Here is a 24,417-nt window from a genome sequence, read left to right as displayed (position 1 = left end):
ATGGCATCATGCCTTTATGAATGCCTTTGTGAGGCAGAACTGGAAAAATACTATCCCCATTTTGCTGCCTTTGGTCTTCAGAAGATTGATGAACTTGCCAAAATTTCCATGAAAGATTATACCAAACTGGGTGTCTACGATATGAATGACCGGAAACGACTCTTTCAGCTCATCAGAATAATCAAAATAATGCAAGACGAAGACGTTGCAGACTTAAGCAAGCAAGATTTTCAACCAAGTGGCCTTTTCATGCAGCCACAGGTGACCAGATCAGGTCCCCGTAGACAGCTGCGTTTTGAGTCTTTCTTTGAAGATAATGATGGAACAGTTAAAGACTCTGAATCCGAATCATATGGTTCATCTGATTTCAGTGCCAATGAAGAGAAGAACAGTGTAGGGGAAATGTTGGGACACATTCAACCACATGATTCAGAGCTCATCAGATCAACTATAAGAGACCTAAATACTCCTGGAATATGCACAAAAAAGGACCTGAGCTGTCCAACAGTTTCTGATGATATTGCTCCTCTCCTGGGGGATTCTGAAGCTCCTATTGTACAAAGAATAACTCATATTTCAGGGTATAATTATGGACTACCTCATTCCTGTATCAGGTAAAAATCAGTCGTCTTTATTTTGTTCTATTTCAAGTTAGTCATAATTAATTCTTTCTTCATTGTGGAGGAGAATCTGTCTTCATCACCTCCAAATAAGCAATCCTACCACTACAGAGCAATGCAAAATCTTACGGAGAAGAGAGGTATTAATAAGCACTTGTGACTCTCCAAGTCTGGTAGAAGGAATCAGTTGAATTTCACCAGCTGCTACTCACCAAGGTTGTCCAAGAATAGTCTTTATTGTCTTTCAGGATATAAGGCTTTGTTTTCTTGATGTTTTGGCCAATCTTTCTTTCTTTTCTTCTTTCCATGAGACTATCTTGCAAAACATTATTTTTCCAAAATATGGCATTATCTGTTGATAAGTTTGTCAATTTTTTCCCAGTAAAAAGGATACACTCTGTGATGACTATTTTTCTTTATGAAGAAATTTCTGAACTGGAGCCTTAAAAAGAAACAGAATGAATATAACTGGGATGGGATATAGACCTGGTGGTGAGAGGGATGCCTTGTAGCTGCTCTCCAAGCACATATGTAAATGTCATACTTTTCCCAGTGTTTGACAACTGAGGGGCTATGGTTATCTTGAACCACTGGTAAAGCTACCCTGGCAACATTTTTAGACCACAAAATATTTTTTTCCTCATTTGGCAGCAGAACACGTACCCCTCTGCATATATACCACCAGCATCTAGCTTGTTGCAATGCAGTTGTGGCAGTTTTGCTTTAGAATGTGGTGAGGAGAGGTAGCTGTATGAAGTTGGGGCTTGTTCTGGGAAGGCTGTGGTGAAGAATTTGGTGTGTGTGAGGATCCGTGGAGTTGGGGTGTCAGCTACAACTCCCATTGAGTGTGCCTGTAGCCTGGAGGGATAGATGCTGTTGGCACAGTGGAAAAGTACTAAGATGACACAGTAGTTAGAGCACTTAACCTGTGAAACGCAAGACACAGGTTTATAACTCCCCTTTGCTGGAAAAAAGTCACTCCCTCCTTCCAGAGAGGTGCAGTAACCTCCTACATATATTGGTTTTCTGTCTCCTCTAGAAGTTGAGCCAAGGTGCAACTAAAAGGGCAGAATTCATAGTGCTGGCAAGTGAAAAATGATAAAATATAACCTAATGGCTCAGCTAGAGGAGTTCAAGGTTTTTCATACTGCAGCAGAGCTGTATTCTCCAGTGTTCTCACTTTCTTTCCTTGTTCTCTCTTTCTAAGCACATTCTTCTGTGCCTGGCATTATGGTTCATCTTACGGGCTGTCTGCATCCTCCTGTTGACATGCCTGAGTTTCTTTTTCTCCTGTTTTGACCACAGAGTATGTGTTGTGCATTCCAGGCTTGGGCTAGTCTGCTGACACTTGGGTTTGTGATTCCTGTTTTGTGAGTGCCTAAGTCCTTCATTGAATCCATCCATCCCCATGTCACCATATGACTTGACCACTGTGAAGGCTAATCTAATCTCATCTATGAGAAACATTGGAAAACACTGGCATTATTTCAGATGGCAGAAAGATAAAGAGCTCTTTTCATATGCTTAAATGTATTTTGCACTTGCCAAGAGCAAATGGCTTGATTTTGACAGTAGTAAACTGGGCATAGTGATTCTTCTGACCTATTATCTAATCAGGTTTCTAATGATCTGTGTCAAGATATTTTTTTTTTTCTAGTAGTAAAAAAATATATTTTGTAATAGAATAAAATTTCTATTCAAGAAAGGTTAATAGAACATCTAAACTTCAGGTTCAGCATATAGAATTAAAATGCATTTTGTTACCATACGAAATATATTCAACTAAATGTGCCTCTGTACTAGAAAGAATTTACACCTTTTCTCTCATAAACAGAGCCTCCAAGTCTTCAGTTTTTCCTTTCTCCAAATCTTGCGATCAGTCCTTCCTCCTTCAAGCTCTTGGAGCACACAAGGCTCTTTCTGTAGGTCACCAAATTCAGCCTCTGACATGAGAGCCTCTGATCATTTGTTGGACAACATTTGGTGCCTAGTGATATCCATAAGCTCATGCTAGCTTATGGAGCATCTTATTTCAAGTGTCATTGCCTTTCTTTTCAGGGGAAAGAATTTTCCATCTAAACGCAGGATCTGATCCTGGTCTGCATGGGCAAGATGTACTAAGATTAAAGGGACTTGAGTTACAAGTAAAGATTACTTGTGTGTGGTCTTTCAAGATTTAGATCTGCATGTCTGTGCTTCTGGGGAATCACACGGCACAACAGCAATGATACTACAAACTTGTAGTTGTAATGAGATATTGAGTTAACTTGTGGGCTTGGTTTTAACTTACTAGACAACTAGTATATGTTAGTTTTCAGTTGCTACATTAAGGGATTTTGGAAGGGCATTCAGGTAGCATGGCAGAAATACTCCTTTTGCAGAAGTTGGTGCTCGATTAAAATTATTTTTTTTTCTCACAAAATGACATGCAAATCCAGGCTGAAAGTCATTACTTATTTGGCTGAAGACAGCTTGAAAAAGGGTAAGGCAGAATGAATACATTTTGGTTGAATTCAAGATATTCTGTATGATGTATCACAAAATGCTTTACACAGCAGGTTTATCAATGAAACGTGAAATAACCTCATGTTTCTGAGGTATCTGGAAGGGAACTAAAGTACACCTGCCAGAGCACAAGAGCACAGCTTTGCCTGTGGTCTGAAACCACATAATTTTTTATGATGAAAGACCAAAGGGGAGACAATGATGAGATCAGTATTTCAGATTTTCTTTGAGCTGAGTAGGAACGTGGTGATACTGTCTTGTTTCCCAGTTTGAGTAATTTACTTATCTCTTTGACAGCCTGTAATAGGAAGAATGTAAGTCAGCATAAGAGGAAAAGCAACTAAATATTATACCCTCTCCTTTTCAAGATCTGTTCATACGTTTATCTGTACACAATTAGATGACTAATCACGACTGCGAATAATTTCAGCAAGATTAAATTTCATTAAGTTAACTTGCATATTATGCCAGCTTCAATCACATGTTTGTGGACAAATGAAAATATGCCAGTCCAGCAAGAAGCTCAGGAATGTAGTTTTGTAACTACAACCATTCTTTTAACAGAAGTGCACAAAAGGCATCAGTCTATTTCAGAAAAAAACAGCAGAAACTTTACTATGTAACATTGAGATGTATTTTGGAGGGGTTTTGATAAGCCATTAAAGAAATATTTATCTGCTAAAAGTAACAAATTTATGCATAGTCGAGATTCTGCAGTAACGTGATTTTTAAATGTAAACCCAAACTTGTTGTAGATCCAGTCCTTCTGAGAAAGAGACTCCATGGACAGAGAGTGAAAAAATCAGAGTGTGTGTTCGAAAACGTCCTCTAGGCCTGAGAGAGGAGCGACGTGGGGAGGTTAATATCATCACAGTGAAAGATAAAGAAACCCTGCTTCTCCATGAGAAGAAGGAGGCGGTTGATCTCACCCAATATATTTTACAGGTAACATGCTTCACTTGAATGTTGTGTTTATGGGCCAGTCACTTGAATGGTGGGATAAAGCAAATTGTACTTGGAGTTTCAAGGAGGGGAAACAGAAAAGGGCTGTCTGCATTTCTTTTACGGAAATAAGTGGCGGGCTCTTCTATGAGCTCAGCATAACTGTATTTGAATTGCTTCTGATTTATGCCAGCCTGTGGCAGAAAACCTGAGCCCAGAATTTTAAGCCTCAAAAGCATGTCTCTTGCAGCTTTCTTTGTACGTGGCAAAATAAAACCCTCTGCTACGTGCCGTTGCTGCAGGAGGATGGTCTGCTGCAGTCTCCTGATAGATTTCTGTGGTACTTGAATGAGGAGATCCCTTTTCACTATTTCAGCACTGTAGTTGTTTCAATGAATCACATACTCCCTCATCCCCTCCCTTCCTTTGTTCTCAAATGCTTTTGAAAATTAAGTTCCCTTTTGGTCTTTGTTTCTTAATCCCAGATACCTTGTGCTGTCATAGTTCAAATTCTCACTTTTGACTGACAGCACCAGGAACAGAACTGATTTCTAGAGAGCAGCAAGCCATTCTTACTGTACTGGGTGTTATTTTTACAGTTGGGGTCCTAGGAACAGCTGTTTGGAGTATCCAGAGAAAATTCAGTTTGCAGCTCTCTGGGGCCTGGTCCATGCACCACCTTGTACGGTGCAACACTTACAGCAACTCCACCCCGCTCCCACCATCTGACTACCTATATTTGGCATTTACATGGTGCTTATTACCTTAGTATCTCAGCACTGATATAACCACTAATTAATTTTCTTATGTCCACACAGACAAATGAAATCTTGCTATCAATCAATATAGTCCAAACAGAAGTATGCCATGTCAAAGGCGGTGCCTGTTCTATAGGACCCCTGAGAACTTCCCTGCTTCCAAGTCTGGCTGCTCACCCTGCCTCCATCTCTGGTTCCTATAGAAAGGACAGCAAGGGGTACAGAGCAAATGGGAGCTGGGACATACTCCTGCTCCAAGGACGCTGGTGGGGCCCCAAACTGCAGGCCCATCCTGGAGCACACCTGCCCTCTGAACTGGGCATAGCTGCTGAGACTCCCTGGTTTAATCTGCCTGTGTGCTAGTGTGGTTGGTTTGTGCATCATTGAAATTATTCTCGGCCCTAGAGATCTACAACCTTAATTTACACTGCAGTGAATTTCTTAGGGTGCAAATGTTAGACACCAGTCCAGGGAGGATCATTTGAAAATGTGGTATTTGTGACTGCCCCTACAAACACTATTCTTAACCTAGAAGGAGCCCATAGTGAACTCAGCTGCAGTGTTTCTAGAGACCCTGCTGCTTTGGGTGAGATCTGGAGTGTGAGAAGTTTGGGGTTTTCTTGTCTCCTTCTGAGATACTACGTCCAGCTTTGCTTAGGAATAGCTTCTGTCTTCTCTGGCTCAAACAACTTTTAAGTCTGCAGAACAGAGACAACAGGACTAATTTTGAGAGAGTCAGGAGCTGACTCTGAGTTCTTTTTACTGTTACAGTGTTACTGTACATCTGTAGGCTGATTCATTTCAGGAATAGATGACGGTTTTCTTTAATTAGCATTTTTCTTTTTTTTTTTTTTTCTTTGTCAGAAGTCTATGGTATGTTCTGCTTCAGAATGATGGGAAATTAAGGCATCTTTGCTTCCCTTTTTTTCTTTTTTTCCTACCCTCAGTCATAACGATGTGTTCCTGCATATGTCATGCTGCATTTAAATGTGCTAGGTCACTTTGTGCCTGATCCAAAACCATATGAAGTCACTGGAAAGACTTCTGTATTTAAATTTACCTTTGAATGGGGGTGAGGGGAAAGTGAAACATATTCATTTTCATGTAAAGATCTTATTTATTTTTCAGCATGTTTTTTATTTTGATGAAGTCTTTGGGGAGTCATGTACCAATCAGGATGTGTATATGAAGACAGCTCATCCCCTCATTCAGCATATTTTTAACGGGTAGGGCATCACTGCTTACATTTGTTATTTTTTGCCTTTTTGTTTTTCCGTTTCATATACTGCTTTAATTTTCCTTTTATGCTTTTCATCTTTTGAAAAATACATTCATTTCACCTCTGACAGATATCTTCCCCCTTTTAGAATGTCTTTGCAATTTTGACAAAATAAATCAGGGAAAATTTTCTTCACGTTTGGTGAAAAATCTAAATCACAGAGGAAGTTAAAATTGGACCGCAGGTGCAACAAAGAGACACCATGGCCAGCCTAGAATGCAAAAATGTGTGCCAGGATATCTGAAGTCTGATCTCCACTCTTAACAAAGGTTTCTGTGTGGTATAGCACACTCATCTGTAGAGGAATAATATACCTCTTTCATGAGACTGCTGTGAGATATTTGTGCATGCATTTGTACAGTTCACAGGGCAATAGGAATTTATTAATAGCCTTGTGATTTAATTTTGGTTTATTGATTTATATTTGCTTAGAAGTTTAATCATAATTACGTACTTCCTGATTAATGGGAAATTGATGGTGGCTTTACATGAGTGGTCTTATTTTCTCACAAAGTAACAAGCTTGACTGTAATTACATCTTTTGAGTCTTTGAAGGAAATGATTATGTATCCATGCTGAAAATTAACAAAATAGAGCATTCTGTTACTGAACATCTCCAAGTATCATCAGCAGAGCCAGAGTGTGTCATGCTTTTGAGGAAAGAAAAGTGCAAAAGGAGAATGAGACTGGTAGCTTGCTGTGTAATAATCACTAAAGGCACAGTTCACATTACAGCTAATCCAGTAATGCCACCAAAAGAGATGCCACTGTTTTTTCTCAGCTTTCTGTAACTTTTCTGTCCCTCCTGCTGCATCCCCTTTGCTAGTATTTGTCTAATCTGACACCATGGTGAGCTAATTCTGCAATCTAAGATGGCAAGAAATCGTTCACTGTGCTTGCTGCAGTCCTACATTTTTACCCATTTCTCTGCCAGGGTACTGAGCTAACTAAAAAGTCTTTTTTTTTTTTTTTTGAGGTGGGGAGGGAGTGATTAGTTTATTCTGTAGTATTTCTTTTTTGGCTGATGCAGTTCCCTGAATCTGTTCACATCATACTTGCAAATTCAGTGCTTATATAAAAGCAAGGATGGGGAAGGAGAAGTAGGCACTCAGTAACCTCAACAGGATTGAAGGGCAGTTGAGACCTCCTTAGCATTTTGTGTGCATTGCCATTATGATCTTACGGTGATATGATGACAAAGCTGGAGCAATCTGGAATAAGCCAAGACTGTGGTTTCACTAGCTAGAGTGAGAGAACCAGACAGCTCTCTGCTGCTAAAAGGGGATGATGTTCTTCCCTACCCCCACTAGACACATTCCCATGAGGTTACATGAAGACAGCTTGGGCATATTTTGTGATCCTCCATGAGGTACTTTAATTCACTGAAACAGCAGAAAATTAGCTCACAAAAAAGCTGAAAGCTTTCTGTTGTTTTAGTGCAGTAAAGTTAAACATCAGAGCCAGCATAGGCAGGGGTGGATCAGTGGGGTTGGTCAAACAGCTGGGAGCAGAGGAAAAGGAGGACCTTCCCCTAGGCAACAACAACCCTTTAGATTGACTTAGCTGTGTGCAGGAGTGCAGCCTGAGACAAAGTAACGGCTCTCAGTAAATTATAGTGCTGGGATGTTCATTTTCATTAACTACAACATGTGTTAATACAGAAACTGACTTGTGGTTGGTTTGCATCTCACATCACAGTCATTTTTCTCCGTGATTCATAATCAGTAGGATTCCCATTCACAATCCTACAATATTTCTGCAGCATCTGAACAGCTGGAAGAATAATAATGGATTCTGAGTTTCCTTAAATGCATTTTTGGCATCTGGGAGAAAGGAAGAGAGCCAGCACTCTGTGACATGCCAGATCTCCATGGGACACGCTTGGGAGCCACTGTTAAGAGCTTTGCAGTTTCCCAGATAGAATAGCAAATCAAACCTCATTGCTAAGAGGCCACTACAGATAGATATCGAAGTTACAGATTCTTTTTTAACAGATATGAATAAATTGGATGTGACATTAAAAATGTAAGTTATCTTCACAGAGGCAATGCAACCTGCTTTGCATATGGGCAGACTGGTGCTGGCAAGACTTACACTATGATTGGTACTCACCGGAACCCAGGACTCTACGCTTTGGCTGCCAAGGACATCTTTAGACACCTGGAAGCATCACAGTCAAGGAAAGATCTCCTTGTTTTGATCAGTTTTTATGAGATCTACTGTGGACAGCTTTATGACCTGCTAAATGGAAGGAAGAGGTATTTAAATAAAAAATATGTTTTACTATAAACCTATGGTTGTGAATCTATTGGTTACTGTTTATAAATCAGTTACTGTTTCATGCAATTATATTTAACATATTACAATTTAGAGTAAATGTTATGTATTTAATTAGGGTTGCTCCTATGAGCTACTTAGAGAGAAAGACAGAATCCAACACTAGATACTGTGGCATTGAGAGAGGCTCCTGGTTTTCACTATTTGCAGAGGGGGGAAATAAGTAAGAGTAAGGACCTACAGTTGAGATATGAGCTCATGCTGTTTTGCTTACACTGTAACAATATAATAGCTGAACATCCATAGGTAGAGAAAAAACCTTCTTGTGGTCAGAAGTTCTTATGCCAACAATTGTGGAGTCCCTGTCTTTCCCTGCTCAAACATAACCTCTGGCTGTCCCTCCTGCTGTGCCAATGGGGCTTTGGCTCTTGCCAACCTAGTCTCTGAAGATCCTGCTGATCTTCCACTTGTCATGCTTGACACTGCAGACCCTGCTCATCTTCTCCCTGAGCACCTTTACCCAGCCGCCCAGTGACTCAACTGGAGCAAGCCTCTGCAGGTGTGCTGCCATCACCCTCAGCAGTAGCACCTCAGCCCCAGACTCATTTGGATGGACTCCTACAGGAGTACACACCTACAGGGGCTCCATCCGGAATGGAAATCAGGACAACTCAGTACATACTTGCTATAAAAAAAAAAAACAAACAAACCACTGTGATCTGAAATCTCTAAATAAAATAACAGTCAGTTAAGAACTCAGCAGTGAAGTCTTTTCAGAGTGATCTTGGAGGAACATTGCCTGTCAGCTGTAGGCCTTTAGCAGCCTTGAGAGCACTGTCCTTAGAGCACACTGGAGGGATCAAGGGGAGGCTTTCTGCCTGGGGAAGGGAGCATCTGTTCATAAAGGAAGTACCTATTTCTGTGCACGTGTGTTCCCTTTCTCCAAAACCGTCTTTAAGGAGCAGGTAGTGTAATGTGCTATGTAAGGAGCCAATTTACTAAGGAACAAAGAGTGTCCTCATATTCTCTGCATGTCCATTAGCTCTCTTACATGTCATTGAAAGAGAAGATTAAACTTCCTCCCACATGCATCATGTCTGTATTCTTCCTGCATACTGCAACACTTCTGCGTGATTCGGAGCAGAGGTGCTCTGAAATCTGACTCTGGCTATGGGAGAAGCTTTAAAATCCTGTGCAAAAATCTTGAGAACTTGAGCAGAGCATAATTTACAGTCTGAAATTCCTAGAGAATCCTGAGATCATTTACTTCGCTGCTTTATTATATTCCTGAGCTAGCAGAAATGCATTGCTAATGTCTCTTTAACAGTGAAATGTCATTGGTACATATTATAAATTAAATACCTCTTCAGCTCTGAAAATAAATGAATGACAGTGGTGCCTTTGCCCAGTCAGTAGGCTTGATTGCTTTCTCACAGCGTTGTAGCACTGAAATGAGTTTTCACTGCTGCTATTCAAGACTGTTTCATTTTCAGGCTTTTTGCAAGAGAAGACAGCAAGCATGTCGTTCAAATAGTTGGACTGCGGGAGGTTCAGGTGGACTCTGTAGATCTACTTTTGGAGGTAACCTCTATGTTTGTGATTATTTTTTGCCTTCTACAGCCTGATTTGTGAGATATGTCATTTGCAGGGATTGTTATTTATTGTGTAGTACATGTTTATGTTCTTATTTAAAGTTCTGAAATTGGCAACCCCAGCAAGACCACTGAGGAGCACAATTAAAAGTGCCTTTATTCAGTAAGCTTCTTTTGTCACTGTGACTTGTGTTAGCAACATGCAAGCTGTTGATTTACAGCTGTTGCTTCTGCTGCCACTCCTTATGGAAAGATCTTTGCCAAGAAACAGTCTGCTGTCACTATTTTAGAAATCAAATAGTATCCCAGTAAGGGATCCTTAAAGCTGGATAGTATTTTCTCCCAGTGTGATTTCTTTGGCTTCTATGAACTTAAATTTTCCATATTAAAGGTACGTGGATGCGAGACGAGATATAAATTTGAAAATTAGTAGAACTAGACATTAGAAAATACTTAAGATTGGGATATTAATCTGAAATACGATTAAGACACTGCTTAGATAACGATGGGCCATAACAGCCGAGTAAAATTAGGGTCTTCAAACAGTAGCTGGCATTCACACAAAGCAAGGCTTCAGTTTTTCTTCCTTGCCCTAAAAGGGCACTGGTAAATTTTTTGCATTGTCCTGTGTTGTGGTTTAACCCGGCAGGCAGCTGAATGCCACACAGCCACTCGCTCACTCCCTGCCCCCCTGTCAAGTGGGATGGGGGAGAGAATCGGGAAAAAAAAAAAGTAAAATTTGTGGGTTGCGATAAAGACAGTTTAATAAAACAGCAGAGGAAAAGAATAACAATGATAATAGAATATACAGAATATACACAACCAGTGATGTACAATGTCATTGCTCACCACCTGCTGACCAGTGCCCAGCCCATTGAGCAGTGATCGCTCTCCCTCCCAGCCAACTCCCCCTGAACATGATGTCATATGGTCTGGAATAGCCCTTTGGCCAGTGGGGGTCAGCTGTGCCCCCTCCCAGCTTCTTGTGCACCTGGCAGAGCATGGGAAGCTGAAAAAGTCCTTGACTGGTGTAAGCCCTGCTCAGCAACAACTAAACCATCAGTGAGTTATCAACATTTCTCTGGTACTAAATCCAAAACACAGCACTATGCCAGCTACTAGGAAGAATATTAACTCTATCCCAGCCGAAACCAGGACATCCTGCAGCAAGCAAGCTGGTTAAATCTGCTTTCTATTTAGCCTGACTTTGCATTGTTTAATTCCTTTCTCAGTAAGGAATTGTAAATTACAAATGCCTGATAGTGCAGTTGACTCATTAAAATTGGCATGGTGTTGCCCACTTATATTCCATTTAATTTTGTTCTTCATCTTCCCATTAACTCCAAGCCTTGGGACATGCTGGTGATGCTTCTGCAAATTAGACTGTAAATTTGCTATATGGTTGATGAACACATTCCTCTGTATTATCACATTCCACACACAGAAGAGCTATTAAGTGACTATTCTCACAGGTATCTCAGCAAAAAATAATTTTATATTGCCCACAGGCCCTTTTGAACACAGAAATGTCATTGGCTTGGCTCAGAGCTTCTGAATAGTCTGCAACAGATATATGGGAAGTGTTGAATGCATCTCTAGTTATTCACTATTCATGGATGTTGGCTTTGGTTCAGAAATTATCTGCATTTAGCATGAATATAATGCTCGGGAGCTGCAGCAGTTGGTTAGGTTGCTGGTTGAGTACTGGCCACTGAAAGACATTAATAATGCACATCTGTCAACTGGGAAGGTATTGATTTTGCTAGACAATATTTCAATTTGTTCTTACAACCAGAAACAAAATTAATGACTTTTTTATGAATGCCCTGCTGCAGTTGCTGCTAGCCTTTCTGCGATAGTCCTTAAAAGCTTGCAAAAGAGAACTATCTGGATTTGTATCTTGAAGGAGCCTTTGTCCTTCTGCCTTGCCTGTCTTCCTTGTTTTCTTATTTTATTGTTGTATTGAGTATATTTATGTTTTAGCTTTGTTCCTTACTCTGGCATAATTGCTTTTAGTTACGGAAATGGAAAAAAGTTTTGGCACTCTGTAATTTGTGTGTAACTTTCTGGATAACAGTATCCATCTATTAGGTGAGAAAGTGGAAGTTTAAAAGAACACAACAAATAGTCAATCCCATGAGTCTCTTAGCTTATGTCTGCAGTCTTACTTTCTTTCATTTCTGCCATACTTTTGTTATTCATTTCATAGTTTGCATATTTTGCAAATCCAAGTGAATGTGTGATGCAACAACTTCTGCAGTATGCTCTCTAAGCTCTGTAGTGTCACTGCAAGCAAGTCCATGTACAAAGTTCTTAGACATGTATTGGAAGGGATCCAGTTTAACTTAACATCTGCCTTGCACCAAATTTTAAGGCTGTAATGAACCATTCCTCTTAATGTTACCTTATCTTAGGAGGACAAGATTTCTTTCTGAGACGTTGTGGTTTTTTTTACAATTTGCTTGGGTTTTGTCCCCCTTATTTTGCAGGTGATTTTGAAGGGGGGAAAAGAACGTAGCACAGGAGCTACTGGAGTCAACTCAGATTCCTCTCGATCTCATGCTATCATCCAAATCCAAATTAAAGATACAGCCAACAGGACATTTGGAAGGTAAGACTAGAGGCGGGAGTGCTCAGGGCTGATGAGGAAGTCAAGCCCAGGGACATCAAAGAGGCAAACAAAGAGGAGGTGTTGAGCTAGTGGGCAGCTGTGAGTTAAATCAGAAGGTAGGGTTCAAAGGGACTTTGAGAAGTTTCACAGCCCTTTCTCTGTTCCAGGGAGAGTGCTTAAGCCACATCTGTGAGGGTTTTGTCAAACTTGTTTGTAAAGATTTCCAGTGAAGGAGCTAGGCAATCAAATCCATCCCTTCATCTTCAGTGTTAGAAAGCTTTTCCTGTCTGGTGTTCGTCTGGCTAAAGGTAGATGTCTGGCAATGGGCGTATCCACATGCGAACTCATCACCTCTGAAGTCACTAGAAAGAAAAAGTCATTTCTGGGATCCAATTCATGCCATTCTGCAGAGTCACCTAAATTAGGTTAGCTGGATTTGCCCCTCAAAGCACCTCTGTCCTGTAATTTGACTACAAAGGGAGCCTGGGATGACTAGCCCAGGTGGAAATGATTCTGTTAGAGTTTGCCTTTGGTCAGAGGAATTCTAGGACCTCATCTAAACCTCCCTGATAGTTTGAGAGTGTGACGCTGATGCTATCTGCAGCAGACAAAAAGAGCAGTTTACTTCCTCTTGTAGCAGCCATTTTACCTACTTGAAGACTGACTCTAATTCTGCCACACTAAACAACCCCAAGAAATAGGTCTGAGGAAAGAAGTCTAGGTATCTATGTTACTCCTGAGTGCCAAAAACACATGCTGACACATCCTTCCAGCAATGGCCATGCAGTCTTGCTTCCCAGGATCTTATTTTAAATACAAAGCAAAATGGAAGAGCCACAAATAGTGGAGTGAGGAAAAGGCAGAACAGGCAGGCTTAGAAATCGAAGCGTATATGGTTATGTAGGTGTGGCATGTGTGCCATTTTTTTTGTTACAGAAAGTGAGGTGGTGCTGGAATGAGGAAAGGATCCCAAGATATGCCTATAAGAGAAGTCAGGGCTGTTCCAGAGAAAGAAGGGCAAAGACAAAGACACAATGCAGCAGTCAGTACAGCAGCTGGCACCCAGAGCTAGGAAACCTGAGAGGGAGTAATGGAATTTTGTGGAAGGGAGGGAAAAGGAGCAATGAAAACTCAGTGTATTATTTACTACACTGGAAATTTCTGTTCGTGTTGCCCTGAATTCCCACTTGACAGGGCAGTTGTCTGTTTTACCTGGAAGGAGAGTCAAGAAATTTACAATTTCTTTAACTGTGTTCTTAGGACACTACAAGCACAGTGATCATCTGGGGAGGTGAATGTGTTGCACTTTGAACAGTTTATACATTAAACTGTCGAGCACTCTCATCACATGCAATTATACTTTCTGTTACAACTGCATTAGTGCCAGGATGCTCTGACATTGTCCCTGCTGCTATACTTATTTTGGTGCCTCAGATATTTCCAGTGGGTGTTTCTTTTTGCTCAAATGCAGTTATTTCTAATAATTCTTCTGATGTCATGTGTTGCAGCCCTCTGGTTTAAAAGAGAAAAAAAGAAAAAGGAAAAGAAAAAAAAAAAAGCCCCTAAGATAAATGCAACTTTGTTTTTTCTAGGATTTCATTCATTGACTTGGCTGGCAGTGAAAGGGCGGCTGATGCCAGAGACTCAGATCGACAAACAAAAATGGAAGGAGCAGAAATAAATCAAAGTCTTTTAGCAGTAAGCTATGAGCATGTCTGGGGAAGATTTTGTCTTTAATTATTAGCATATGGTTTAGGATAAAAATGAACCACAGAATAGTGTGTATATATGTATTCCATGGAGGGGGAAAAATAACCAAAGTATTAAGTGTGTCCAGTTTAATCTGTCTCATGCCTGAAAGACAACTTAAGAGGGAAGAGAACTTGTGATGAAAATAAAGTCTTTTTAATCCATTTTTACAGCCAGCCAGGTAAATGCAACATAGAGAAGATTAGGTATAATATATTAAGTGTCCCATATTTTATATAGAAAGTTTTGTCCCTTTTACTTCCAGAGAATATTGGCTTGGGACTGCCATATTTGTTTCATAAAAGCACATCTGTTCCTGCTGCTTATTTTCACCGCTTGAACTCAGACTTCTCTTTCAAATCCGGAGTAAAGGGCTTAAATATTCAAGAGCATAGGAACTGACAGTTCATGGTTGGGGAGAAAGGAACAGGAAGAAATGCACTCCTAATGAAAACCATCTTTTATAAATGTACACAGTTACGTAAAGAGGGACAAGGAGCAGAGAAATGCCATCTAAGGTAAAGCAGAAATGCCTCTAAGCATAAGTTGTGCAGAAGACTTTGCACCTCCTTTAATTCAAATGAACAAAGCTCACTGATAACTGAGGGCTTCTCTAAGTGGGACCGAAGGTGCTACGCAATCAGTGAGCATGAGTCAGCAGTGCAGAAGTTAGTGCACACAACCATACCTCTTAGTGTGCTGTAAATAGGAGGTGCCTTGCTCTGTTTTGAGCATGTAGAATGTTCTTTTGCACAGAGGCTTTCCTGGTGTGGAATATTAGCATTCATACCGGGAGGTAGCATGTAAAGTGAATGTGTTTCTGTACTTCGTGCTTTCTTGACTACTTGCTGGTGAATAGCTGAGTGGCATGGGGAGTCAGGACCTGAATAGAAAGGATTCCTGAGAAGTGAGGCTTAATGTAAGCTCAGGAACTTCCTTTAAAAGGAACTTTAAAATCAGAGTGTGTGTATTTTTGGTATTGTGTGAAACTGAGTAAATACCCAGGCAGCCTACAAGTAGTGACTGGATTAACTCTAAAAGGCATCTGTGTATAAGTCTACATGACCTAAAACCTAGCCCTGCCCTCAATAATCATAACGCTCCCTTCAGGCCTTAAAACACATGAAGTTTGAAGTTTGCTGCTGGTTTGAATATTCATGTTAATTTCAAGTAGAAGATACTCAGATACTGCAACTGTGAGAAGCAGAATAAAAAATTAGAATAGTTTGATCTCTTACTTGTTAGAGGTGTGATCTTTAATAAAATGCAGTAAAAATGAGAAATATGTGTCATTTTAAGTGGGTGTATGTAGAATGTAGAAAAGCCTTGAATGTAGAAAGGCTGTTTCATAGTAGTATCACCATGACAATACTGTAATCTGCTTATTTTTCCTTTGATATTTGCTCTAAATGACTTGTCTCATGGCTATACAGTCCATCTCTGCTGATTTGAGAGAGCATCCAGGCTTGATATGGAGTGTGATGAAATTGTGCTTATTTTGGTGGAAACAGAGCAAAAAAATGCACGTCTTTGAGTTTGAACATGAGATCTTTTTCCAAAGCTGGTAATGAATCAAGGGATGTTTCTTCAAGACTACAGGCTACCTCTGTTGATGGTTATTAACAACAAGATGATGTGATGCATTCTGTGAAGGGCATGGGTGTAGCTAGCTGCTCATATTCTGAGATCAGCTGCCATCTAACACAGCCTAGTGTACCCACACATAGATGGGACATCTAGGCTGCAGACTGTAGTCAGTATGGGGAGAAATAGGCACTTACTAGCTCATGCTATCTGTGGCTCAGGTATGAAAATATCGCCAGAGTGGCAAAAGGAATTTGCACTGCTGTTGTCCAAAGTGTTGCGGTTTTTTTTGAAGGCGAAGAGCTTCCTTTAGAAGAAAGGCATTTATCAGAGATGGAGCTCAAAAAGCTCTGTTCTTAGGGTGTTGCAGGTATAGGAATCTGGGGTACACCTGCCCTGCAAGCTGCAGCATAGTCTGGTGTAGACCCAATCTGGCTTCAGACTTCCGAGCTATGGTGCAGGCAGCGGTGGGTCCACAGTAGCATGGAGCTCTGTGTGTACTAAACACGTGTGTATTTACCCAGCTTCTTGGGTTTTGTATAGCCCACAGAGCTCTCAGGCAGGTGTCTCTGTGCTGCAGCTTTGCTCTCCTTGAGTGCAGCTAAACTGCTGCTGATACCTGAACTAGCTGAAGCTGGCAATTTGTGTCTGTGGCAGCAGTAAACTACCCTTGCAAGCAGGGACATCACATAGTAGGAGTCAAAGGTGCATAAGGGAAATAGTAAATTCATGGGTTAGGTTTGATGCAATTCAGTTCCTTGTCAGTGTGTGATTGATATGTTTTTACCCTTCTGTTGTTGGTGGGGTTTGTTGTTTGTTTGTTTGGTTTTTTTTGTAGCTAAAGGAATGCATTCGGGCGTTGGATCAGGAACACGCGCATACTCCTTTCCGGCAAAGCAAATTAACTCAGGTAAAATGAGCAGAAAGACAACAGTAGAGATTTTCCAGAGGAGGACAAAATATAAATAAAAATAATAATAATAAAAAAGGTGTGATTCAATAACTGTTATTAGGCTATCGAAGAAAAGACAAATGCATAACTTTTTCAAACATTAAAATTAAAGACAATCACAGAATTAAGGCCAATTCCCAGTTACCCGAGCCAGTGCTGGGGACTGGCATGGTAAAAATCAAATAAACCAAATGCTAAAACCAAACAAAAACCCCAAATGCTACCTTCCAGACTCAGTTACCACCCATCTCCAACCACTCTGCAATCAGTCTTGCATCTTCTATGCAGTAGCAGTCATGGGAGATTTCATCAATGTTTCTTCACTCCAGTTGTAACACACACTTTATCCCTCAAAACATATGGGCACCCTTGAGGCACCTGATGTCAAGGGCTTGTTCACAGCCCCAGTTAACACTCATACTCATTTTAAATTGTCAACAAAGAATTGCAAGACAAATTGAAACAAAGAGGACTACATTTAAAAAGAGACAGTAACTGCATCACCTGGCTCATGTTAAACTGCCTCTGTACACATTGCTAATTTGAAGGAAATGCAAGGTAACAGCCTAATTTTCATAAGTTCTGAGCTAATTAAATCATTTTCCCTCATATTTTGTGTATAATAAAGGCAAGCACATGTTTAAAAATACATACATGTATTGCTAAGAATCTTATTTTTTCCTTCCAACCATAGGTGCTTAAGGATTCTTTCATTGGCAATTCCAAGACGTGTATGATAGCCAACGTATCACCCAGCCACATAGCTACAGAGCATACCCTGAACACTTTACGATATGCTGACAGGTAGGTGATGAAGCTCAATCCTGCCAAGGAGAAAAACACAAAGGAAAAAGTAATGTGTGATGTTTGTGATTATATTTTTATTTTGGTTGCATTGGAAATGTTGTTTCAGGCAAGAAACATAATTTTCACAATGCAAATAAAATCCTTACCTGTTCCAAGGTTTTGTTTTAGTTTTGTTATTGTATTGTTATTCTGCTTAAAATGTGTGCAAGTCCTTCACCCTCCCTCCTATACAGGAGGAGGTGAATTACAGCCTGTGCAGTGCTGGGGTCAAGAGGACAAAAGATGCTTAAAGGGAAGAGGAATAAAGGAAAAAGTTGAGGGGATAGGGTGAGTTAAGCAGCCTTACACAGTTGCAGCGATGAGTCTGATCCAGGAGCACTGTAGCCCTGTACACGTATCACCTGAGCTAATTAGCCCCACTGTGACTACTCCTAATGCCCTCATTTGTGTTTTGTGGGACTCTACAATGTGCTGCAGAGATTACTAGCTTGCCTTGAGCTGGCACTGTGCCATGCTGCATTATAAAGCATAGAAATGCAACCCCATTCCACTGAAACAGACGCCATTTTCACTCATTTGACCTGTTGTGCACTGTCCAAGAAATCACTTCAAAACACTGCTGTAGACTTTCCAGAAGTTCAGGCATTGTGGCAGAGGGGTTTTGATGCCTGTGTGGATCACTGACAATTAAAATAGAAATCATGGCACTGAATTCAGTGTTTAGCCTTAATATGTGAAAGCATTAGTTTGTTCTGAAGACGCTGTTATTTATCTGGAAGCATGACATCTTCTAAAGCCAATCTCATTTGCAGGGTCAAAGAGCTGAAGAAAGGGATTAAATGTTCTACCCCTGTCACAAACAGGCGTCGGACAGCTGGAAACGTATCTCCAAAACGTGTCCAAAACTCTGTCTCTTTGCCACCTGGGGAAAAGAGCTCTCCAAAGAAAGTGAAGCTAGGCCTCCAGCATCCCTCAAATGCTTCAAAAATAAAGGCATGTCCTGCACCGAGTGTCCCTTTTACCTCTACCCCCAGGGGAATCCACAAAGGACATGCCTACAAAGGAAATCCCAGCTCACCGTGGTTCCACCACGCTAGCCCAGTTAAGGGAGTCCTACGGCTAGCACAACCCCTGAAGAAGAAAACTGATGATCTGTCCCCCCACTCTGAGAAGAACCCCACTGCAAAGGATTTCATCATCAAAAATGCTGCCACAGCAGAAACAAAGGAGAGGGGCCAGAGAGACAAGTATATGCAAGACAGACCGCCTGTCCAGTGCGTGAAAGTCCAGACAGTGCAACCTGTTCAGAAACAGCTTGTTTCTAGAGATGAGTTTTCCTTCGGAGACGGAAATCTGCCTTCTGACAGCAGACAGGAATGGGGAAACACCTTTGCTAAACAATGTGTTGAAACGTGGACAAATCTGCCTCCATTTCAGAAGGAAAGGGAAGAACATTTACGTCTTTTTCACCAGCAGTTTCAGCAGCCACCTATTCTACAGCAAAAATTGAACTATCAACCTCTTGAGAGGTTTTTAACACAATATAAGCCCCAGGAGATTCAAGTGAAGCAGGAGCTGAGTCTTACTCCCACAGAAGTACAGAGCAAAGAGGGGATGCAGCTGGAAGATCTGGATGACAGTGATTTCAGTGAAGATTCTTTCTCGCCTGTCTGTAGTCAAAAGAGTGTGAAAAGAAGAAACACCAACAAATGCAGTCAACATTCATTCTTCCTTCATCAAAAAGAGCAAGGAACTGAAGAAGAGCAAAAAGGCCAAAAGCGACAGGATTTATTTTTTAAATATGCAATACGTATGCAAGAACAAGAACTAGAGGACAGCTGGGATTGTAGTGAGGGCAGCCCAAAGACAGAAGAATCCATTAAAAATGCAGGCTGCAGCAAGACTCCATCAGACTGGAGCTATGACTTAACTATTGAGTCCTCTCCAAGCAATACTGCAGAAAAACCTTACTGCCTGCAGGAAGATCCTGCTTGTAACTGGAAAAACAGCAAAGATTTCCTAGCTGACCACGAACAGTACAAATCCAAACACAGATGTCTCATTTACTCCGGTGAAGCCACCTTAACTTCAGAAAAGGATGCTTCAAACTCATATGTGTCTCCTGTATTGAAATCAGGATCTCCAGAGTTCAAAGAGATTGACCTCCAGCATGAAGAGAAGGAAGACTCCATTCTGGATAGGCAGGCTGCCCTGGCAGGAGATGTGAAACGGAAAGCTCGAAGAAATGGAGTTAATCATTGTGGATCTTCCAGTTGTCCCTCAGAATTCACTTCTGAGGTAACGGCTCCTCCAACGGTATCCCTTCTTGACTATGAGGAAACAACTGATACAGAGAAAGTGTCTTCTGATCAAGAGAAGTACCCCCATGTGAAGCAGATGTCAGACAGGAACATACATGGCTCCCAGAACAGGTTTGAGGAAGAGGACTGGCAGTGTACCAGAAGCAGAGCTCTGACGGACAGCATGCTGGAACTGGGGGAGCAAGCGCGTCGTGGTGGAAGACATTGTGCCCTGCTGCATTCCCCACAAACGGGAGACAAGTGGCTTTCACCTGCCTGCTGTGATGTGAAGGTGTGCTGCTGCCTTCTGGGCTCAGGTTCATCAAAGCAAGGAGCCATTCGCAGTTTATTTGTTGGACGTGACCTGACAGAAACATCCACAGCTGAGTCCACGGGCTCCAGGGAAGAGAAAGAGGATGGTTTGTTGCTCCGTAACTCAACGTGCAAAGAATACTCAGGTGGCAGACACTGCGTTGCTGATGTGAAAGATAATACTGGTAATTCAGGAAAATCTAACTCAAGTCAAGGACCCAGTGTTGAGACCATGACTCAGGAAATAAATGCTGATATACCTGAAAAGAGCTATTTTTCCAGTGCACCATGCTTTCTCAATGTGGGAAATACAGATTATGCTGAGCAGTCCCCCACTCAAGAAAGCAGCCTGCTGTTGCAGCCCAGGTCAGGATTGAGGAACGAGGACTTCTGTCATTCTGAAGACTCAACCAAGTCATCATTCAGCAATGAGGAAATAGGCTTGCTAAAAACCAAATTAATACAGGGTATTTTTACACAAGAGACCTTTGCTGTGGATTCAGGATCTGCAACCAAAGATAATAAGACATTAGCAACTGCAAAGAGCCCCTCAGGCACGTTCAACAGCAGGTCTCCAAGTGCTACATCAGAGATGGGAAAATGGCAGAGGGAAGCCCTAGAAAAAGCACAGTAAGTCTTGCTTGTCACTGAAGTTTGTCATGAAGCTTAGAAATTCTAGACACATGATACATTTGCCTTTATTTGTATATCATACTCATATGTACTTTAAAAAATGGTGGGAAATCAATCTATGAAATAATTATTTAATGAGATTAATGACAATTTATAGTCATTATCTTATAAATATATGATTGCCTGTTATTTAGCGATATTTTAAAATCTCACAGGAAGCCAATTATTCTATTAGAACTTCCTAGGATAATGTGAGAGGAATGAATATTATAATACAAACTGCAGTGCTCAGTAACTGATTTGCTTCCTATAAGCTGTAAGTACTTAAAATGTATCAAAACCTCCCATCAAGAATCAGGTGGTAGATGTTCCATCCCTGTGGAAAAAACCAGCTGGAGTGGCTGGGCAGTCACTGAAGATGTAAAGCTTCAAAGTACTATGAGCTGCCACTCTCAGCTCCCGAGGGCTGGGCTGCATTCGCATGAATGCTGCTGGTCAGAGAAACTTGCTCAGAGGAAAGAACAGCAGCACTGCCTTCCCGCTCTGCCTGTTCTTCACCAAAATGTCTTACAACCTCGTGGTTGTAAGCCATTTCACCAATTAAATAGACAATTTTTTTGCTCCTGGATTTCCCTGTGGTAGAAAAAACATGTGTGCCCCTACGCTGCCTATGCTAACGAGAGGCTGTGGTCACTCCCCTCTGAGCAATCCTCAGTCACTGAGGTCATCTTTAACCCCAAACCAGCGCAGTCCACTGCACTCCAAGGAGCACTGGTGTGCGCTTTCTGAATGCCAGAGACCGCAGGACAGCAAGGCTTCCTCTGGGGTATTCCTCCTTCGTAAAGGTTATTGAGGCCAACAGTAATTATAGGTAACGCAGCAGGCTGTGTAACCAGTGGTATATTCTGTGTTAATCAGACAGGCTGTAATTCGGGCCCATCGGCAGCAGCTGGATAAAATGGCATCCCTGTGCTTCGAAGAAGAGTGCTTGGTAAATCAGATGTCAGCAACGGTATGTGTTTCAGATGGTGATTTCCATGCCCATTGAACCTGCATAAATTAATCTTAGAGATCATTAACTTGAACTAGTGATGTGACATTCCTCGTCAGTTCTTCTCTCATTCTCTGATGCCTCCCTGAGTCCTAGGAGGGGCTGCTCATTTTCAGTACCTGTTGTGTCTTTGCTAGTCTCCACACTGCCAGGCCCTTGGGGGAGAAGGAGACTGATGGGCCAACTCTGAACCATTTGTCTCTGGTAAAACAGCTTCCTCTTGTCTTGCGTCATGGGTACCAAACTGTGCAATACAGGGTATTTTTCCATGCGACGTTTTTCTCCTTACAGGCTGGAGCAAGTCAGTCAATACCATGGAAAACAGCTCCCCCCTGAAGCGTGACACGGGGATGTTGCGCCACATTGCCTCCTGGGAGTCCCTTGCCCATCCCACTGCAGTCGTGCCAGCCCCTGGCCCCACTCCAGTGCTCTCCTGTGACTTGCGCCCTCACAGGCTCTTGATTTTTGTCACACAAGTGTTTCTTGGCTTTTTCTTGTCTCAGATGGCAGTCATGTAGGCTAGACCTAGAGACTGGCACCTTCATGGCCTTGCTGCTAGCCAGGCAATCCCAGTTTTTCCTGCATCCACACAGATGCGTGTCACAGCTGTGTGAGAAATCTCATCTCTCACCCAGACTATTTAACATTTCCCAGTGAGAACCTCCTGCCTTCCCAGTTTACTCATCTTCTCAATAAAGCCAAGCTCCATTACTGCATCACATTATCCAACCATTTTAATTCCTATCACAGTTCAGATCTGAAGTGCAGCTACGGGGACTCTTGCCTCAGGGATTTCAGAATGGAGCCACCATGTGGCTCACTTGCTGTCATTTCCAGCTGCATGCAATGTGTTCCCAGATAACATAAAAGTTCAAAAAGCAGCACAAGAGCCATAAACTGTATTAGTTTTGTGGCAGAGAATGCAGTGATACAAAGCAATCTTTGATTTATTTTTATTTTTTTTTAAATCTTTTTAGATTGTTCTTCCCAAGTCTGTTGGTCATTGCATACCAACTCTGCCCCACCCCACCCTCTTGCCCCCCTTCATTTATTTGGCCCTTGCAGCAAGGAATCATCTTCTGGCTAGCAGAATTATGACAAGCTTGCCAGGCCTCACAGCAGCGCGTGAATAACTTATACGCTGTAGTGTTATTTCACAGCATGACCTTTCTTTGGGCAATGGAATCAGCTTGAACTTCCCATATCAGTTTCTTGCCTTCCACTTTCAGGTAGCTGCAACTTCTCCAGTCATGAAACTTTGGCCACAGGAGAGACTCCTGCAGACCAGCCACATACTGAACCAGGCATTATTTAAAGTGCTTAAGAAAAATACACCATGGCAGCTGAGCTGGTCTTCATTACAGTCCTGATGTCCCTGCAAGACAAAGATACAGTTGCAGGAGATAGCTGGAGTCCTGCCAAACAAGCTTTTGAATGATCGGTTTTCATGCGGTGGCAGGTGAAGTCCCTAGCCCTGAGGACGCTGGCACCTCCCAGCGTCTTAGACATTGACCCGTGAACAGAGGCACCAAACTCTGCTCTCAGTGGCAGAGCTACAGCAAGTCTGAGCACTCCCTTATTAATGCAAACCCTACTTAAAAATCACTGCCTCTATTTTGGTTTTAGTCACACTTTCATATCACTTTTTATCTGTGTGGCAGGTTACTATGGAAGGTAGAGTTCCCCTCGGATGGGGCTATATACACTGCTGGTATTTCTTGTGTCAGCTCTAGCAGATCTGCAGCCATGCAGGAGTTGGACTGGCCCTGTGACCTGACGTGAAATAATGCCTTCCGTCTCCCAGGAATGGGCTATTTTGTCTGATCAATGAGTGGCCCAAATCACCATTTATTTTCATGATTGCTAGATCCAACATGAGAGCTGTCAGGAACAGCTGAGTACGTTGTGTAACTGAACACCAGATGACCAGTCCCTGTACCAAACCTTTGAAAAGCTAACTGGTGTAGAAGGGTGGTAGCAAGTGCTTTAAACATTTTTATTTTTGTTTTTAAACCATTGCATTAGCTGTACTTTCACCATATACATTTTTATTTTAAAACCATTTTATTGGCTGTAATTTCACCAACAGATAAAACTACTGGAGTAAGTTAACTTCAGTATTTAGAGGCATTGGCCTTTGTCTGTGAGGGTCAGGACTTTAATGAGGAAACACTGATTTAATCTACTACACTGCAGGATGGAAAACATGCTTTTATGTACTACTGCAATGCATAAAATATGCTGATTTTCTCCAACCTGCTGCTACTATTTTTCTCTGAATCTTCCTTTTGCCTTCCTCAGCAGGATTTTCAGAATTTTGTGACCAAGCTGGATGAAGTCTTGGTACTGAAGTCGAAGTGTATCCAAACGATGCGAGCCCAGCTTCACCTCTTTTTAGCCTCTCCTGCCACTGACCTGTCCCTGCCAGCGCCTCCACCAGTTTAG

The 24,417-nt window shown here is 41.6% G+C and overlaps 1 protein-coding gene across 1 annotated transcript; it reads left to right on the top strand.

Moving 5' to 3' along the window:
* Window positions 1–24,417, top strand: KIF24 (kinesin family member 24). Its single transcript, XM_009647334.1, has 12 exons — window positions 1–614; window positions 3,881–4,070; window positions 5,954–6,051; window positions 8,147–8,362; window positions 9,875–9,962; window positions 12,463–12,584; window positions 14,177–14,282; window positions 16,756–16,827; window positions 17,564–17,673; window positions 18,489–20,918; window positions 21,840–21,933; window positions 24,277–24,417. The coding sequence occupies exons 1-12, from the start codon at window positions 1–3 to the stop codon at window positions 24,415–24,417; spliced, it is 4,281 nt and encodes a 1,426-aa protein (XP_009645629.1).

The sequence above is a fragment of the Egretta garzetta genome, unplaced genomic scaffold (assembly GCF_000687185.1).
Source record: "Egretta garzetta isolate BGI_Z169 unplaced genomic scaffold, ASM68718v1 scaffold59, whole genome shotgun sequence".
Taxonomy (NCBI): Eukaryota; Metazoa; Chordata; class Aves; order Pelecaniformes; family Ardeidae; genus Egretta; species Egretta garzetta.
The sequence above is the reverse complement of the archived record's forward strand: the minus strand, read 5'-3'. Positions and strand labels throughout refer to the sequence as shown.